The sequence below is a fragment of the Talpa occidentalis genome, unplaced genomic scaffold, assembly GCF_014898055.3.
Source record: "Talpa occidentalis isolate TD23 unplaced genomic scaffold, MPIMG_talOcc4v2.1 talOcc4.12, whole genome shotgun sequence".
Lineage (NCBI taxonomy): Eukaryota > Metazoa > Chordata > Mammalia > Eulipotyphla > Talpidae > Talpa > Talpa occidentalis.
In genome coordinates, this window is record NW_023601212.1 from 34572950 (window position 1) to 34594288 (window position 21339).

At 34.3% G+C, this 21339-nt stretch overlaps 1 protein-coding gene across 1 annotated transcript in view; it reads right to left on the bottom strand.

Moving 5' to 3' along the window:
- The window catches only part of GRIA4 (glutamate ionotropic receptor AMPA type subunit 4), a 349019-nt gene that overhangs the window by 3587 nt on the left and 324093 nt on the right, over positions 1–21339 (bottom strand). Inside the window, exons 15-16 of the mRNA XM_037505703.2 lie at positions 5817–5931; positions 3511–3645 (exon numbers count right to left, since the gene is read on the bottom strand). Coding sequence (XP_037361600.2) covers positions 3511–3645; positions 5817–5931 — 250 coding nt within the window. The remainder of the gene's footprint in view (positions 1–3510; positions 3646–5816; positions 5932–21339) is intronic.

Consider the following 21339-nt stretch of genomic DNA (forward strand, 5'->3'; position numbering starts at 1 on the left):
TAACTGCAGAAAGTTGAAGTCAAATTTCTAGTCAGTGACATATCTGTGATAAAAAGCCAAGATCATTATTATAGTTCTGCTTTATTGAACACTCAAAAATTAACACTTAAATTCATAATTGGAGGCCAAGTTATAATCTCAACAGAAACTCTACTCATCATTAAATTACAATCATTAAATTACAATGTCTCGACCTGTTCTGTTTCTTCAGATTCCATTTCAACATTTAATGTTAAACAAAATAGATAATTATTTTTAAAAATCTACTAGTTTTGGGCCTCCCTGGTGGCTCAAGGTGTAAGTCTCAGCACTATCAAGCTAGCAGCAGCCACTGTAGCATGAGTTCGATCCCCAGCCAGGGAGCTAACCCATATGGCTCAGCAGACCTCTTCTGTCTTGTCTGCTGCTCCCCTCAGAAGTTCATTTCAGTCAATCTTCCTGCTCTGTTCCCCACTCTGTCTCTGATGAATCCTCTCTCTGCCACTCCCCAACCCCACCTCTGGCCTACACTCCAGCTCTTGTATGCATAAATAAATAAAATAAATCTTTTTTTAAAAAAAGGAATATCATATAAAAATCTACTAGGTTTAATTTTTTTGAAAAGGAAATACTAAAATACTATCAATGAAATCACTGTGATTTCTTGAAGGAATTTTTGAAAAGCTCTTGTCTTCAAATCTATTTCTGTTTCCTTTCTTATCTTTCTTCTCTTTGCAAGAAAAGAAAAATATCCAAAGCAGGAACCATGTACCATTAAGTCATCTCTCCTCTACAGTTTAGTATAATTAACATAGATTTGTCAATTGATTTTCTTATTTTTTATATTTGTATTTCCTGCTTCTTCCTTAAAATGTCACTTATAGTTATCTTGACGTGAACCTCTTGAGCCTGCTCAAACTTGGAAAACATTTTTAAAAATTTCCTTATACTCTGTGTCTAGTTGGATAATTGTGATAATGGCTATGACCTCTGTGGTCACTAATATTCTACCATACATTGAAGGTTTTAATTTTTTGTATTTTTTTTTTTTTTGAGATTCAGGATCCATGTTATCTAAATTATCAATCATACTTATATTGCCAACAAATCTTTTGAAAGGAAAAAAAAATTAATAATGGAATGAATTAAAAACAGCTCACTCTCAAGTCCATCTCTACAGATATAGATCACTGCATTTGCCTTGAATGCCAGTTAGTCTTTTAAAAAGTTATGCAGATAAATGCTTTATTTTTATTTGAAATTTATTGTCTTAAAAATTCAACCCCAATTCCAAAGGCAATTCATGTGAAGAACTGTAATGCCAGGCTTTGACTCCCAAAACATTATTATATGTAAGTTAAATGTATATAACTTGGGAAATAGTCTTTATAGTAACTTCCCATAACTTTGTAATGAGCCGTCATATACATCTTTTTAGAATTTTCTAATATTCATTTCTTTTCTGTGCTTCATTATCTTTGGACCTTACTGATGTTTGAAAAGCCTTTGCTAATCCAAAGAAAATCAGTTTTAATGAACTGTTAAAAATAAATTTTTCTTAAAAGATTTAAAAAAGAACTGGAGTGTAGGCCCGAGGTGCAGAGGTAGGGGGGGATGAGGGGATTCACCAGAGACAAAGTGGGGAGCAGAAAAGGCAGACCTACTGAAATACACTAAGTGGGTGAGACAGGAGAGATCTGTTGTGCCATGTGGGTTAACTCCCTGGCTGGGGATCGAACTCATGCCACAGTGGTGATAGTGCTGAGACTGTACCCCTAGGCCACCAGGGAGGTCCCCAAAATAATTTTTTTAAAAGACATCTAATAAAATTAATCTTACAATGAAATCCAAATAATTGGCTCTGAAAACTTGTCAGATATTATTTTTGTCTGTTTGGGAAAATCTGCTCTCAACTCTAAGTATTAAGATGAAAGCATTCCTGTGAATGGTCAAGAGATCTTGACATCACCCCAATTTATTGTTTAGAAGAGATGCTTAAAACATTCAGATATCTGTGAGTTGAAGGTTTTGTTCTTAATTCTTTTCCCCTGTATTGTGAAAGAACCACTTTGGGATTATCTTAAGTGCAGTCATACTCAGTCATTGATTATTAGATAATGGATAAAAGCAATTATTTCTTGGTAAAAAGATGGCTTTTCCCCCTAGTTTTAAGATACTAATAAATACTTCAGTAGCTTTTATGTAATAAATAAAGATCAAAATCATGTATATTTACCTGGCATAACCTCAGATGAATATCTTTTATGAAAATTATAATGGATTTTTGATTCTAGGGTACATTAAGCACTGAATGTCTCTTTTGGGTTCAAAGACTCGTTTATCATTCTAATGAGAATGAGCAGCCTGTTCAGCTGGCTATTATATATAATTTTAGAAAATGAGTTTTAGAGACCTGATTTTTTGGAAGAGCAGTAGCAGATGCTTTCTGTCTCATTTTAAAACCACTTTCTATCATTAGAAGAAAAAAATTTAGTAGATATTTAGATTCTTAAAACCTGACCTTCATCTCCTATATTTCACTGAACATTCACAATTTTTTAATGTGTCATGTTAAGAGGATATGAGTGAGGGGCTGATTTGGCTAACTTAGAAACAGTTGAAATATAAAAAACATTGTAATAACTCATTGTAATCTTTTATTTTTTATTGCATCCTTCCTAAGGGACACAAAAATTGACACCTTTGATGGAGAAACTGCTATTTTGCCTCAAATGTTTATTCACCTTAGTGCTTCTGTGAGCATAAAAGTATAATTTCATCTAAATAGCTATGAATTGTAGTCAATGTTCTGACAATCACTCCTGCTTATAGGTCTGGCTCAAGGACTTCTGTCACTTAAACAAATAGCAGGGGATCACTGTTCAAAATAGAAAACGATGGATAGTGTGAAACAAATTAGTCCAGGAGTGAAAACTCCAAGGATTTGGAATTTTTACATAACTTGTTTTTCAGAAAATAATATCACCTTATAAACAACAGCAACCGTCTAGGCACTGATAATTTTTGAAGCAGGTTTTATACGTATTACGTTGGCACTTATTATAAACCTGGATTGTTCCTGAGATGATTAACCTGGTCTGTGTATAAGGGAACCCAGATCTAGTTTGCAATTTCCTCCAAATTTTAGGTAGGATAATATATTATTTAAACCATTTCACAGAGCAAGTCTGGAGGTTTGTTTTTGTTTTTCTGACCCTTTCAATGCAGATATCTATTGGCAACATAAAGTTTCGAACGGTACATCTGCAGCCAAAGAAAACCGAACCACTTTGCACTGAAGGTTTCAAAAATACCAAGCTCTAATTAGAAGCAAGCAATACCACCACTGGACAGACAGGTCACGACACTGCGTTACAGGATGCATCACCCACTCACTGTTGTAGGCCCTAAGTCCTACCCCTAAATTTTAATACTTTCGGTTCCATATACGTTGTAACCTTCTCTATAGGTTGCTAAATTCTGGGTATTCTGCGAGGAAGTTGGGTTAAAAGTCTGTGCACTCTTTGCCACCTTCATTCTCTTCGCTTCTGCCCTGGACTTGTAACAGAACTCTATCAAAGCCACCAGCATTGCCAAGCCCAAGCCGCCAACCAGAATGTAGAAGACTCCTGCTACGTTGCTCAGGCTCAAGGCACTCGTCTTGTCCTGGGGGGATAAAGACACTTCAGTTAACTGTGGGAATGTCAAAGACACAAGATAAAAGAATACATGAAATTCAAACAGTTCATTAAAGTACATACTTAATTTAACCTTAAATCACTGCTGTAGGTTTATGGATTTAACCTTAAGACTTTTAGCTCTTGGGAGAAGTAAAAGTATGATGATTACCGATAAAGTGTGTATAACTACATTCAGTAAAATCTGTAACATTTTATCACTATTAAATATGCAATGAAAACCATTATACTTAGAGATATGTAAGCATTTATATATTTACATAGGGTGGCAGAACTGGGCTTCTTATTGTTAAGATTGAATAAAACCCAATTACATGGGAAGGGGATATCTTATTGCTTTCTTTCCATTAAAACTTATTTTAAATGTTTGATGGTTCTCTTAAATAAATCTAACTTCACATTTCCTACTTACAGAACTAAGGGTCATTAAACTGGCAGTTTCACATTTTTCATTATTCCCTTACCAAATATATGCAAATACTGTGCTAGGTTATACATTATTAGGCCTTTTGGTCACATCCGTGTGGGAAATATTCTGGAAAGTTTCACTTTTACATATTATATACCGTTTAGGAATAGTTATATTGGATCACTTTTAGGTAGCTTTCTTTAAAGGTAACTTTTAAAAATATACAAATTACATGGTCAATGAAAAATTATGTATGGAAAAATTTATAACTATTTTTATTGATTTAAAAATATGATTTCATTCCCACTTGAAATGCTTAATTAACATTTTCCAGAGTTCTAATATGCATATTATCTCATAATAAATTAAACAGTTGAGCATAAAATTCAAGATACTATAATTGTAACAAGAACTCAGACTTTTTTAATCAATTATAAATACATATCTTATATAACATTACGTGAAGAGATATTTTGGGTAGACTACCTGAAGGATGCCCTGTGTTCTTCTCAGCTGTCTGTTATGTGCAAAAAGTGATTAAGACATTTAGTTTTATTAGGAGAATGTTCAATTCAACATGTAGTATTATGTACACTGTTCACTTAGCCATGGCATCAACTGACTGGGCCAAATTTTTAGAGTAACTTCATTTTTAAAATCATCATTCATTAAGTATTTATATCTCTCTGACTTCACATAAGGATTTGGTATTACTATTTCATTATTTGGCCAAGCTTCTCTCATTCCACTCTGGTTCAAAGGCAGACAAAGGTGATTAAAATATAAGGAGAAGCACTGAAACATTACTTTGTCTCTTTCAATTAATTTAGTTTCTCTTATTTAAACCAGTCCATTTAATATCACAGAATAACAATAGTTTGCAAAAATTTGTGTAAAAGAAAAGATACTGAAAAAGAGCAAATAAAAAATCCTAAGAATTCTCATATATGGATTTTAGCAACTGTTACTACATTCTATACATCTGCACAAATATTTAGATTATTACTTTTTTTTCCCCCTAGGAGTAAAAATATACCTGTTCATAACACTACTTGTGTTGAGTAGAATTAGGCCTATAGTTTCCCATTTTGTTCTGGGAGGCATTCACGAACAAGACATCTTAGAGTTTGAGGATATTAATCACAAACTTTGGTTTATTAAAATAATGTTGATAGGCTAGAATTGGAAGTTATACTCTTTTAGCACAGAAAGATCATAGGGCCTCTTCAAACTAAAGTGGAATGCTTGGCAATAGGGTGACAGTAGACAACTTCTGAATAAGCATATATTTAACTGATATGCATATAACTAGTTAATATTAATATCTTCTTTTTCTAGATGACTATTGAGCAATATTCCATTTCTGTTGGAGAATACCTCAGTTCTTAAAATAATAGATTTCACAGTCTTTGCCTTTAAAACAGAAACCTAACCAAAAGGCACTACTTTTATTAGTGGTACGTAAGTTTGAGAATAATATAAGGAATGTTATTATTTTCTATAACTTTTAGCTGTTAATTTAACTTTATTTAAGAGATTTAATATTAGGGGAGCAGACTGCCTTGCTTTGAAAAGACATAACCTGTGGCTAAAATTTATGACATTAGCCTCTAATTTGGGCAGTGTGTAGAGAAGTGTCTGGCTTTTTATTGTTTCCATCTACTGCTGACAATTGCTCCCATCTACTGCTTTGTGAACACGAGCGGAGGCCCCGAACTGCAGCGACTGACCTTGCTTCCAGAGTCCTTGGGTCCACATTCACCTTTATCGTACCACCATTTGTTTTTCAGCTTGTCTAAGACGCCTGCCTCACTGAGTTTCAAAACGGCAAGGTTTACAGGAGTTCTTCACGTGGAAAATAACATAAATAACATTATATATGTTATTTTATGTTATTCAAGTAAAACTACATTAGAATCGCATGGCAAAGTGACAGAGCAAAGGCCACAGCAGGTGCTATGTCTTGTACTGTAGGCCCAGGTTTAGAATCAGACATAAAACTGGGGCCTGCTCCATCGCTTTAGGTAACAGGCACATACTGCTTGGGAGGATTTTTAAATAAAATGTATGCAATTACTGTGAATCCAAAACTATTGGCCTGGGATGGGTTTCTTGAGCATTTACAATTTTCCCAACAAAAATGTGGGAGTCATTCAAAATCTAAAAGCTCCCATTCCCCGCCCCCCTTTCAAAATGAATAGAAGTAGTGGTTGCAAATTGACAGATTTATCCTTAACCACTCTCATCTAGGATATAATTAAAAGAAGAGGGTGAGTGTCTCTGGTTCATAGTTTTTTGTTGATTTTGATTTAAAATTCATTAAAAAAATCTCAAATAAATATTGTCATTAATAAAGTTAAAAAAAATCAGTTACAGAACAACATGCACATGTTGACTTGATTTTGTCCAAGGAGATGTACATGTTTGCATTTAAAAAAGTAATAAAAACACCTAATGAGAAAGTTAAAGTGAAAAAAAAAAAAAAAAGGAGGGTGACTCAAATGTTGTTGATAAAAGGCTAACTCATGCAGAGGAAGGTCCTTGTAAAACTCGTTATTTTAAAGTAAGCTGATGTTTTCCTTCTGAATTGCAAATTACAATATTTCACCTAAGTAACATTACCAGAAGCAATCTACCATTTTAATATACTCTAAGTACATAGTGAAATGACTGTAACATACTCTATGAATTCTTTCCAGTAGCTACTTGATGTATTAAGGGTAAGAAAGACTTTTATGAAGGACACTTTGCCAGTACTGCAGACTCCCATCTTTCTTTTCTACCTTTGGTTTCTTCAGTACATATTCCATGAAGAGTCTCTCAAGAAAATGTCAGCATCAGCATCCCAAGGAACCTAAGAATTCTTCTGGATACATTTCCTCATTCATCTCTGTATGTACAAAATGAAGGCTAGGAGGACCAGTAACTCCTAGGATTGTCAGTCATCACTGCTTTTGTGGTTGGTTGGTTTTAGTATTATTTTTTTTGTTTGCTTTTACCACCATTCAGAGAGACTTGTTGCCATTTCTAGACATTTCTGAAGCTCAACCTATATTTGTTTGCAGTATGTCCCACTGCCTCACATCTTCTAGGAAATGTTGAGTGCATTTGGAGAAACAACAGCACACATTTATTTCATTTTCAGGGGATTAAGTCCATAAATTTATTAACATAAATAGGTAGTGTATTATGATGGTGATTATGCTAGCTAACACTTACTGAGCACTTACAGGGCACTGGTAAAGCATTTTACAAATTTAACTTTTTTTCAAAGATTTATTTATTTATTTATACAAGCACTGGGTACAGTCAGAAGTGCGGGAGGGTGAGAGAATTCACCAGAGCCAGAGCGGGGAGCAGAACAGGCAGACTGATGAAGTACACTGCTGAGGGGAGCAGCAGGGCACAGCAGGAGAGGTCTGCGTGCCATGTGGAACCCTCGCAGTGGCGGGGATCAAACCGGTGCTGCAGAGGCTGTGGGCAGCTTTGCAGCCCAGCGCTCAATCGCTGCGCCACCGGGGAGGCCCGAAATTTAATTGTCCTTATCTCCCGCATTTTACAAATGAGGAAATCAAGGCACAGAGAGGTTAACACTCACATAACTAGGAAGTAACTGAATTGGGATTTGTAATAGTCTGACTTCCCAGCTTGTGCATTTAAATATATTCAAGAAGAATCCAGAAGTGGGTTTCCAGTCAATTCAACTTTCTGATTAGCAGTTAGGCAGAAAAACCCATTTTTTGGATTAAAATCTAACAGGAACATGATTTAACACTTCTAAAATCTGAGTTTTAGGGTAGAATGAGAATTATGGGTTAATTGAGGTGCTTGGTTAATTTAACCCCAGTCTAGGTTTTACTGTTTATATGCAACCCCAGGACCATCTGTGAAGCAACTTACAAAGCCAAACTTGTGAGTTGGCTGCTGAACTATGAGCTCTTAAGAACAGAAGGAACATCTCATTCATCATCTTTGTAAAATAGTATTTACCAGAGTATCTGATTCAGGTAGGTGTTCAGTAAAGCTGCTACATTTAAATTATTTTGAAGCCTGAATGATTATTTTGTTTGTAAGAAATTTTAGGTCCAAAGGTTAGCTGGCCAAAGCCTTTTTAACACATGTGTACATACATTTTATTAGCTAATGTTGCACTTCTTGAATGGTGTGTGTTGGGAGGAGAAGGGCTCAGGGTTGTAAGGGAAGAAAATAAAAGCAAAGTTTCCTTCACGTTTCTTCCAGAAGGAACAACTGAAAGCAGAATTATCTATTAGATGAGTGTCCTTTGGTTTCTCAGTCTCCTTAGTGTACTACTTTTCTTACTGCCTTGTATGCGTTGTCCCTTCTGCTATGTATTCACCCCACTAGCCTGGTTTTAGAGGGAAAGAACAGATTAGCATTTTGGATATATTTATTATGAACCAAATTTAATGGGCAACTGGAGGAATGTTAGGAAGTGAACAAGGAGACTCTTTCTCCAGGGCTGAGTTTCCCTTGGCAGGTTGTTTATCACCTCATTCTAGCTTTTCCACGTTTTTCCTACTTATGAATATCCCTTTATTCTTTCCTCAGTTTCCAAGGTTATGGTTAAGGGCAATAGGTAATTTGTAAGTATCCTATATTTACAAGTAAGGAATAGATATTCAAAATGGCAAATTTTGGCATTCATATAATCCTAAAGAATTAGCATTCATATAATCCTAAATAATACATTATTTACCAAATGATTTTCATATGTAAACATACCTGAATATATAAATATATACCTATGCATATTCTTTATGCATAGGAGAACTATAAACACACACACAAAAAACTACTACATCAGATTTTATTAGCACTGTGGATCACTGATGATTATGGGTGTTGCCAAAATTTTCAACTGGGACCTGTATTAAACAACTCACATACAACTTAACATAAAATTTTGCATATGGTTTGTGCTCAGACTAAATCATATCAGATTAAAGAGGGTAATGAATTTTAGACAGCAGAGTGATATTTTTGAATTGGTTCAGTGTCAGTAAATTTCTGTTATTTTGTTCACAAAAATGAGTATGACCCTCTTATGACCACAGAAAAGACCACAGCACAATTAATATCGTTATCGCAAGAGTAAGTTCTCAAGAAAAGGAATTTGTACCCCTAAAGTCATGCCTTTGCACTTTACTTCATTAATATATAGGGCCTTTTCTCTTGCTGCTTATCAAATTTTTCCATGTCAGTGTGAAGTCTCTGGGCTGAGACTGCTCTGACCAGAGCTTCCTGGTTGGGAATGGCTATCAGGTGGGTGGGGACACAATTGTTTTGCAGCCGTCGCCTGTGTCTGGACACAACCACAGTGACTACAGCTAAGCTGCTAGTTATGTTAGCACCAGCTCCTTGAGGGAAAGCACTGCGGGTGTAATTCTTCTTTTCCCCAGACACTCGCCCAGGGCCCAGTGCAGGCAAAGTTTAACGCTTTGCTGGGAAGAGAAGGCTGGAGGTGTCCTCCCTGGCTCTCATCCTGGAATGATAGGAGGGTCAACTGCCTGTTGCCTCGTGGGAAACTTTCTGTGTGTGGAACAGTTTTCCACGTTCTTCCCCTTCACAAAACCACGTAAGGAAGATGAGTTATCCCTATAGATTCTGTATATGAGAATTGGAAGATACCGATTTCAACATGCTGGTGGCCATATCACTGTATGTGCGTTTGCTCTACATGGAATTGTTGGCATTTTGTTGTCTCTTCTGCTTTGGCTTTACATTCAGCTAAGGAGAAAAAGCCAATTTCATTCTTCAATTCAGCACTTTTCCCTTACTTTACCTCTTTTGAGGAAGGTGGGGCCAAATGGGAGGGGCTAGTTGAGCTTAAAAGATTCAGTCATCAGAGGAAGGTACAAAACAAAAATGTTAGAACTACCTCCTGTTAATTTACTTTGATTTAAATTAGTTCAGGTCACTTAAAATATCACCTTACTATTATTTTTCTTTCTTTTTTACAAATTCAGAATAGGGCATTATTAACATTAACATTGTAGCCAGCTATTCTCTTGGAGATAAATGCAACATACAACCTAGGAGAGATATTTATTCTTTAGTATGCAAACAAAATTCCTGCAGGGAAAACAGGGCAAACTGTAATTTCATCTGGGGAAACATTTTATATTAATTTTTCTATAACCTTTTAGATAACGACCTGTTGCGATTTGAAATAATGCCTTCGAATATCATTTTGTAATCATGTTTGATGAAAATCATGTCCCTATACCTATAAGAACAAACTGTTTAATTTTCAAAAGCAACAAGGTTAGATTCATATTTATTCTTTTTGGACAACAAATGCTTACATTATGCACCAAACAATGTGTTAGGTGCAAACAAATCAAACTCCAAATGCAGTCTCCAATTCCTCATAAATCAAAATGACTATCGTTACATAGATTTTTTTCCATTATATGTACATTTTTGCTCATTTTACTTTGCTGGAATGGGTTTCTACACTAAGAGAGGACTCCTTTAGTCATTTTTGTGTACATTTTTTACCTGTTAAATAGTGTTATGCTTCTATTATATTTGCAATAGAAATAAAAATTTGCAAGCACAATTTTCCTCACAGAATAGAACATCTTTGTTCTTTATTTTCCAGTGCTTTTGCAGCTTATAGTGTGCTTTTTTCTTGTATTTCAATTTGCATGGCAAAATTTAATTAATGTCAACTTGAATACTTTTTTCTGTATAGTAAACATATATATATTTACTTTTCATATTTTCATGGAAACTCTCAAAAACCTCTAGGCAAGATAGGCTCCAAAATACATAAAATTAGAACTTAGGAGAACATGTGATTGGTGCCTTAGATGGTGGTGTCTTGAAGGGAACCATTGCTGAGAATCGCTGAGGGCTCTCTCTAGCCTCTCTCTGCTCTTTTCCTGATCCTGTCTCAGGATCAGGGAAGGATGATCAGGATTCAGTTCACACAATTTTGTTGTCTCCTCTTTTCATGGCTCTCTGTGTAGCCAGAACATTTCTTTGGCAAAGTTTATCCTTCCCCCTCCTGTAACAGCATTGGTTATCAGGTGGGAACTTGCAAGTGGGCTGAATTCAAAAGGCTACTTAGACAAGGAATGAGGAGGGAAGTGAGCAGCATAGGAAGTGGGGGAGGTTAGCAGCTACCCTGACAGGGATGCCCTGAAATCAGAGCATCGATGTACAGTCCAATCAAGAACCTGAAGATAACCTGGACTTCCTGTTTTGGGCAACTCTCCAGATCTGAAAAGAAAAAGAATATATACCTCAAAATTTTCAATATTCTTACATAACAATTGAAGATATGTAAGAAATGAAAATTTAGTCTGAGTATTTCCTTCTCTGGATTTTTTTTTTTTTGGTGTCTATATAATGAAGAATTCAGGGAAACTAGTTAATACTTCCTGTTAATCATATGCCTTTTCAAAAAAATTTAGCCAGTGCTTAGAAAGAATTTTTTTTTTTTTTTTTTTTTTTTTTTTAATGAAGCAGAAACTAGGACAGAGATGCAGTAAGGAAAATGCTGCAATGGTTTGTTTTTGGCAGCCTGTTCATTATGTAGACTGGTCCAAGGCAAAAAAAAAAAAAAAAAAAAAAATGTCAAGTCCAGATGACTCTCTTTGATTTGTTATTTAACTGGCTATTTAAGGTAAACCTGAGTTTTAGGTAGAGAAATGAGTCTCCAGAAGGTACTCTAGACAGATCTAGGTTGGACCCCGCTGACGGATGTTACTTAAAAAACATGTCATAGAAGTTCTGGTCATGCAAAAGAAAGGAAAACAAGACTGACTCACCCTCTTTGTTCTCCCTCCTCTTTTCACTAAATCCACTTGCTTCACAGGTGCATACCTCCCTGCTTTCTGAAGCCAAGGCCGATGGGGCTACAATGTCTGATCTACAACCTCTTCAAAATCAGGGATGTTATGTGACTGTTTTAATTAGGTTTGTTAGTGTGTCCCCAAATTGATACTGGTTGCAAATATTTTTGCTTTGACAGTAATTGCATACTTCAATTTGTGAAGGGATTTGGTTAGCAATTCCGGTGGTATTTGTAGGTCGGAATGATGTCTCCCAGCAGATGCACCGATTACTTTACATACTGTTTACCCGCTTTTGGTGACATTGAGGCTAACCTTGGAGTCACCTCCCCCGCTGCCACATTCTCCTTTGTCGTACCACCATTTGTTTTTCAATTTGTCCAAGAGGCCTTGTTCATTCAGTTTTAAAACTGCGAGGTTAACAGCATTTCTTGAAACGATAAAACATATTTTGTAAGAAACTGCACAGCTGTTAAGATGTTAGAAGGAATGAGGACTTAAGCTCTTTTATAAGCTTCTCCCAGACGCTAAATAAACCTCTCATTTTGCCAATCCTACAGTCCCTTCCACCAGTGTCCAAACCAAAGGCAATTGTGACTAATTTTAAAGTGCATTAAACATATAGTATTGGGTGCTGTTCACTTTCACAGTTCATTTATTGTCAAATAACTGACATCATCTAGACCAGCTACATAATATTTTTTTCCAAAACTGTAATAAACTTGAATTTACTAGTAATTGAGAAAGAATTGTGTCTTGAGTTCTTTTGCCTCTAAGAATGTCAAAGACCCAAAAAATACTAAAATGAAAATTCATTCCCAGAAGGAAAACATAATGGCATAGACAAACCAACAAGCCAGCCACTAATTTTTATGTACTGATTTCCTGACCAAAAAAAAAAAAAAAAAAAAGAGTATGTCTTAATTATTATTCCCTTTATTATGTGTGTGGGTTTAGTCTGTTTCTTTGTTTAATTTAGTTGGTCTCAGCCTCTAGGATTTCCAGGTGTGATTTATTTTCCCTGACTGGGAGTCATAGACTAACCGAGAAAAAGGTGCTGCTCTTAGAAGTTTAGAATTTTGTTTTGATTCCTAAAGGCATTGGATACTGTTTTAGAAACTAGGGTCACATATCCAATTTGATTATTTAAGTTGAGTAATTAAGCCCCAGGAAGTTATGCTGCATGTGCTATGGACTTTGCAAAAAATATTCTAGATAGATTTTCTCCACATTTATCTCTATAGAAAAGCCATAGAATGTTCTAATTATTCTCCTAGGGGATTAAAAAAAAGTGTCACAGATTTTTTTTTTTTTTTGTCTCTCATGTGTTTAGTTTCTTTCTTTCAAATTATAGTTTTTAAATAGTTCATTAACTCCTGAACTCTTTTGAAAGGTTTTCCCAGCATTTAACAGAATTTCTGTTATATCTAGGGAATGACTTATATTGAGTGAATTGGGGTAGAGTTTGTGCTATGCTATTTAATCAATATTGAGTTTGATTATTTAATGCCTACTTAAATTACAGATAAAACAAATCAAAACAACCCCATATTAATGAGAAGCACTTGAGTACTGATTTGCAAGTGAAATAGCATTTATTTGACTAATGAATAAAAATGTTGCATATTTCACCACTAATCAGCCTGCTAACATGTTTATCCTCTTAAAAAGTGTTTGTAATATTTCAGGTAAATGGTGTGTATTTTCCATTGTTGTGATGGCCTGATCTACCTGGAGAGTAAACATTCCCTATGAATAAACCACACATTATGAGAAAATTAACTCTCCCAAAGAATTAGACTGCCATTCACTGCATGCTTATTAAATAATGTGTGCTATTCCCACAATTCTAAGTAAGTACCACATTGGTGATGTAAAATAATATAGTTCCTAAAGTGAACAATATAGGTTGGCAGTTTAATCACTAAAAGGATGAGCCTGAAATGTAGAAGAATGAGTACTTGAAGAGAACTCTGTTTAAAAACAAATTTGTTGAAAGAAATTGTTTTAATTTATTTTAATTTATTGTGTGTACATAAGAAAATAAAGAAATTTGTCATCCAATGAGTTAAACCCACTTCCTAAAATTTTCTCTTTTGGAGAAAATTACTTTTATAATTCACTTTATTTTAGTCTTAGCCATTCATATTAGATTTTTTAATAGAAATGAAATACCAATTATTTTATATGTTGGTTTAGACTACTCTTTTGATAAAAATAAAACCATTTCATGAGAGGGTTATTTAACAGGGTTATTAGCCATATCCAAAGACAGTTTCACAGCACAATAGAAAACAAAAAGCAAAATAAAGAAATGGATAAAGAAAAAAAAGCTTTACGTTGAGAAAATTGTTTGGAGATACGCTCTCTACAAAATTATTCTAAGACATTGTCTTTCTGGTATCATCTAATAGGCCATGTAAAAACAGTTTAGTTTCACACTGCTATCCGTGTGTGTGTGTGTGTGTGTGTGTGTGTGTTGTTTAAAATTTATTTAAAATTAGATATTTGGTTAAAATTATACATTTGACCAAAAGGTTAGTCACTGCCCAGTTCATAAGTAACACACATGTATTCCTTCTAGAAACATGTGATCAATTGTGATCACTTGATAAAGACCACTTTATACTATCATGCAAAATTTACCTTTCCTTCATGATGCATAGAAGCCACTTTTATAAGTAATATTTAGAAATAGTCTTCAGGATTTCAAGAATTCTTTCACTTTTAAAACTGCCTGTTTCCACAAGTGTTCGACTAAAGATGTAATATTTTTTAGGTAATCAGTTTAGGTCTAAAGAATCCTTTGATTACTACTTAAGCTGCAGCATAAACCACATATGCAAGGACATCTGAACATCTGTTCTATTTCATAGAATGCATTGCTATTACACTTTATTAATAACAATCATTACATGACTTTAAAAATATACATTGTTACTTCACTCATTTTTCTAGAATAGATTAAAAAGTATTTTTTATCCAGGCAAAACAATGAGGAAGTCATTATAAGCAAAGCTAAGGAAGTCATTCCTTAGGTGAATAAGGTAAATGAAGGGCAGGGAAAGCTGATCCTTGCTGTGGCACATTTTATTCCTGCATTAGAATCCCCTTCATTTCAGACTGAGCTTTCAAAATCAATGTCAGAAACACATAGAGATGATAAGGGACATTATTGCCCTGATTATGAACTAAAGAAGCTGTAACAGTTTTTTGCCAGTAAGAGATAGAAGAAAAATAGTGTGAATTATTTCTTATATTAAATACTTCTTTTATTCTATTAAATGCAGCTTTTTAATGGGAGAATTTCAATTGAAATGGATTGCTTTCATTTAAACATGGGAGGAGAGAGGGAAGAAACCCATGTGACTACTCCCGTGCCGGATGTGAGAAGTAAGAGCAGGGATGTGTTGTGGACAATGTATTTACAGGCTGCCTGCAACAGGGCCAGGTAAATGAGTTGTCTGCCTTTGCCTTTTATGCCTTACAGAAACTTTAGTTGAGAAAAACCCTTCTCCAAATTTTTTTTCATAGTTATGGCATGTGGGGGTACTTCATTAACGGTTGGAAGGAAAATGCTCACTTGGACAAATTATAGGACCTCTAGAAAACTTTTAAGAACTTTCAATCCTGAAATTTCCCTTAACTGAGTTTGAGATTATGGAAAGCCATACATCACTGCCCTTCCAGCTGTGGCCTGTTTTGGTTATGAGAAGCTTGTTGAAATACCATATAAAACAAAAACTTTAAAATGGGAACTAACAGATCCAAGCTTATGCATATTTAAATTTGGGGTAAATTAATCTAGTGTAAAGTAAGATTTTCTTATTAGAAAAGCATGCTTAACCCAGGCTAAGATATTTGTTTCTTACCTTCTACCCTTCCATAAAAACAAACAAAAACACTATTTAATTCTATACATTTGGATATGCTTGTATGCTTACTTTATACCATACTCATTATATTTACTTCTAGACCATATTTCTTATAGTGCAATTCCTCTATTGGTAAGGTATTAATGTTTACATCTGATGAAATGTCTGCCTAAATAGGGGGAATTTTAAAAGTTTGTTAGGTATTTTTATGATTTCCTGGCTTTGTGAATACTACAGTAAAAAAAAAAAGATTGATAATAGATAAGATTTTATCAGACTATTCAGGGCACATATAGTTTGTTAACTCATTTGCAATATAATTTTTAGTCTGGTTGCAACAAATTCAATTTCACTTAACTTATCAGGGTGAACATTTTATTGTTGGTTATGATTTGAGTATGTATGGACCCAATACACTTTTTGTCTAAACTAAACTGTGTAGTTTAACTAGTGCCTATTATCGTTACAAGAAAGAATCCATTATTTATATACACATATATACATTAATTATATACACTCTCCTCAATTTTAGTCCTGTGCTGTCTTTAACAGAAGTGTTCTCTTCAGACTAAATGTACTATGGAATTTATAATCAGCTGTTAAAATGTCCATAATATTTATCTGAATGATGTTAACATTTCTTTCAGCTTCCCCAATAAATCTTAATATATTTTTAAAAAACTTAAATGTTGTATGAATCAACAAGAAATTATGTAAATAATCCCTTTAAAATATCTTTAAAATCTGTAAAGGATATTGGTAAATAATTTATACTGGAAGAAATACAAATCATACAAAAGTAATTCAACCTTACTTGGATTAAACTAATGTGAAATAAAGCAATGCAAATTCATTTTTTGCAATTCATGTTGGGAGAGATTAAAGTAAAAATAATGTTCAGTTTAGCCAAATAATGTTCAAATATAATGTTCAAAGATTTAATAAGGTGGGCATCCTCATACACTGATGGTAGAATTAAAGAATAGAAAGAAAATTTGGTTTTATGCAACAAAAGTTTTAAAACAATTCTTACCCTTGATAATTATTCATTTATTAAATATTGATCATAATTCCCATTTTTTCAATCAATCAATGCTAAGAAATTAATGATATTAGTCAAGCAATTTATAATTAATCTCATAGTACATGCATGTAGCAAAGCACTGAAAGCAATCTATATGCCCAACAGAAGGGCACAATAGTGGTTCTCAAGCTCAATTCAGATATCAGAACCATTTACTGAAATACAGAAACTCAGGTCTAACCTTGCTGTATCATATTCTGATGATGTGGGGTCAGTGTATCTACCTTTTTACAAAGATTCCCAAATGACATCATTGATAAGCACTAATAATTCATATGACTGAATGCTTTACAGCTATTAAAAGTTTATAATAAGGAAAAATGCTTACAATGTAACATCAAATGAAACAAGAAACAAATCTGTATATTCATTGTGCTCCTAGTTTAAGAGTAAACTATATGTTATAGATATTTAATGTTAATGGAAAAATATTGGAAAAAACCAACAGATCATTATCTTTGGGTGGAGGATTATGATGGCTTTAGATTGTGTTTTACTGCTAATGCTTACCCACCCAACTCACACTTCCTATAATGCAAAGTAATACTTTCATGATCAGTAAAAAAAAAAAAGTCCTCTCAATTATCTTATAATATAATGACTAATAGAATTGTCTTATGCAAACCAAAGTATATATTCTATTTTGGATTAAAAAAAAGGTAGAATTTAGAAATTATTATCAAGTACCTTAGAAAAGCCTTCATTGATCCTGATTATGTGGTTTGCCAGTTGGTTTTGTGCCTCTACTCAAGGCCAACAGACTTGTGAGGCATTTGGCTTCCACTGAGTTTCTACCTTATTTTAAGGAAACAGGCATGCAGAGAAGTAGGAATAATGCAGCATTTATGCCTACCCCATCAGATGGGATTTGCAGGAGGTTAATAGAACTCTTTGTGGCCAAGAGAGATCACACATACTTCCATAAACAAGGTGAGTCTTTTCCCTTAGGCCAAATTAAATGAATGTGATAGTGAGTGGACCATTTAAGAAAACATGTATACTATTGTTTTTAGAAAAGGAGATGCCAAGGCTGGCAATTACATTCTTTAAACAATTATTAGAGACCCTAAGAAAACAGTCTTTTTTGATTTTTTGCAGGAATTAAAAAAAGGCAACTTGTCTTTATTTTCCATCTTACCACATATTTATTGTATCTCTTTTTTTGAAATCAAGCTAAAATTTCAGGTTGGAAAACTCATTTGATTTCAACTGTTATGCAGCAAATAAATATGTGCAGAAACTTTTTCCAGGACCACTCTAACAAAAAATAGGTAATTTCATGAAAAATGAGTACTAACCATCCCTGCATAGACCATTCACTCAGTTATTTAAATCCTAGCTGCACTGTCAATAGTCAGAAGAGTTGCAAAAAGGAAATTTTATCTCAAACAAAATGAGACAGGTAGGGAGGAACAAATGTTACACAGGATTTATTTTAGATTTGTGGTTAATTAACCACAATGTGTCCCTGAAGTTAAAGGGGTATGGAAGAAGTTAGCAAAAAGACTGAGAATTGACAGCAAATCCCAGAAGTCTGTATCAAGTCAATTCGTATTCACTGAGAACAGAAACTATTTCATCAATCAAGAAAATGCAAAAAATAAATAAAAATCAATAAGCAGTCAAATGATAAAGAGTTAAGAACTAAATATATCTGATTCTAAGGAAAGGCATTTGCTTGCAAGTTGTACAGTTTCTTAGTTACTGGAGCCTGGAAGATGAACCACTTCTCATCATTATCAATGCTCCACTAAGTTTTCAATTTAACTTGTCGCCATGCTATCGCTTTTCTTCCCAATTATTTCTTCCAGTAAACAAGCACAGGGATCATTGTGTTTTATGGATTTGTACACTCATTTCAAAGGCAGAATTTGGGTCAAATTGCTCTCTCTCTATATATATATACCGAAAATTGTCTGTAAAAGATATTAAGATTTACATAAAATGGGATTATTGATCAATAATTTAATATCAACATTGGGAGGGAAAAATTTTTATGTGATAAGACAATTTGGACCCAACATGATTTGTAATGCTTGCCTGAAAATTATTTTGCTAGGGAAGGACATGTCTTTGTTGGGGGTTTTGGATAACATCTATAAAAATTAGTGTATAGAGACCTTTGCTTTTCACACTCTGAGTGAATCAAAGAGTAGAACAAATTAAGTAAATACTGGGCTAGATTCCAGGAATTGTCACTAAATTGTGTGTTCTTTGCAGTTTGCATAACTAGTTCTTATTTCAAAACTAGGTCTGAGGAATATAACTGTAATTTTTACAAAGATATCTTTCAGTAATTTATTTAGATATTTTCTAGTGTTGAGTCACTTCATAAACAATCTTTTAAATATATCATGCAGATGATTTCATGATTTTGTCAATTTTTAAATAACAGAGTAGAATTTTGTGTCCTCCCTTGGGTCATCGACCTTTTTTTTAGAAGTGAGTGAAAGCTCTGTGTACTTTCTAAGGAAAAGCTTACTAACATGCCAAACCACAGTCTGGCACAAAATATTGGGGAGGTCACAGATCTTGGAAGGGCAATTGAACACAGATCAAAAATGATTCTTTTTAGATTCTACAGCTCTATATTTTAAGTTAAAAATTATTATCTACTAAGGGAAGAAAAATAAAAATATTTCTAGGATCAATGGTGGCTTCAGAATAATAGTGGTTTTAAGATGTGATTTGGCAGGTAGGAACTTGCAGCATATTAGCCTTAATCCGTGATTATTCTGCAAGCATGTACAGGGCTTTTCAAAAGACTGTATGTCAAATCAATAAAACTAAATTAAATCAACGCAAATTAAAAAATTTTGACAGTCAAAAGTTTATTAATGTTCCCTTAACATTTAGATAATGCTATTATTCATATTAAATAATATACATTTTATTTGCAATGCAGTAATTGAATTGCTGCTTGCAATTATATGGGATAAAGTCCCCACCACATGCCTCCCCATTGTTATGATCATTTTCTGTGACAAATCATCACAAAGAGGGCTTTGTTTCAAGTTGAGACCACAGCTATGTGGACTGTGAAGTGCATCTAGCTATCTCTCGCTATCATTCACTTTTTATATTGTGATTATTATTCTAAAATAGAATTTAAAAAAAAAACTGGAGAGCTGGTTGCTAACACTCACGCTAGGTCATTTATGCAGATGCCCTGCCTGGCCTCAGACTGGCTGCATGGACTCTGGCCCTGGCCCTAACTTTGGTGCCTTCACCTTCACAGCCATGCTCCTGATTCCCTTCAGACAGTTTCCAGAATTCTAAACCACTCCATGGAACACAGACCGTCTTTCCTTTTTCAATCCTTGGCTGATGCTTAAAAACCTCCAGCAATTGCCTTAAAGAACCAGAATCCTAGAAATTTTGAATCAGTGTGTGGTTCAGAGGTTGTCCCCAACCTCTTCATTTGATAGATGTAATCATTGGGGCCTAATGAAAGTTAGGTGACTTGCTCACCAAAGCCAGCTGGGGATGCAGGTCTTCTGCTTTCTGGTCCAGTGCTCTTTCCCACAGATTGAGATGCCTTTGCCTTCCGTTCTGTGTAGTTGAATTATTTATTCATCCTTCCCATGGCTCTCTCAGGGAACTTTTCTTTCCCCCCCCCAAGAAATTTGTCAGGCTTTGTAGGCATCATCTCTTAGTAAGCTTTGACTCATCTAATCCCCGTACTAGTAAACTGGCAACTTCTGACCCCGAGTTAAAAATTCCTTTAGCTAATATTAAACTGCAAAGCAAGGGGTATTGTTTATTGAAACGATCCTTCCCAAATATCCAAGGTGGAAATACTTTCTTTTAAAAAAAATGCCAAAAACCTGTATGATGTCTTGATTTAACTGGATGCTAACATTTATTATCTCCCAAGGTTAAACTGTAATGGATCTATTTTGATACATACAAGGTTCTTCATGATTAAAGTTCTAATCTTTTGGGACACATCATTTTGGATTCCCAAGAACAGCATTATAAGGAAGTCACAGTGTATGGCTCAGAAATTTTACATAGAACTATAAAAATAAATAAGTAAATAAATAAAACAACAAAGTCCAATTACAAAACCTCCATCACATCACTGAATTCTCATTTCTCCTTTCCTATAGCCAATTCATGAAGAACTGCTCTTCTGAAAAGTATCTCCAAAGTCTATATTTTCATTTCTATCAGTTAGTATCACCTTAATCAAAGCCTTTATTGCCTGAGACAAGCTCTACTGACTTTCTCAATCTATCCTCAGCTTCCCAGAGTCAGAATAATCTCCTTTTCTACTTGTTCATAGTGCTTGGTCAAAAAAACTTCAGTGACTCCAAGATACTTTTCTATTCTAATTTTCCAGACAATCAAGTTTTCCTAAAAATTCAGCTTATATGTACCTTTCATGTAGAATTTTATTGAACCAGACACTGTAACAAGTTCTTCTTATTCTCATTGACTTGGCATTAGGGCTATAGTAAACCACAAA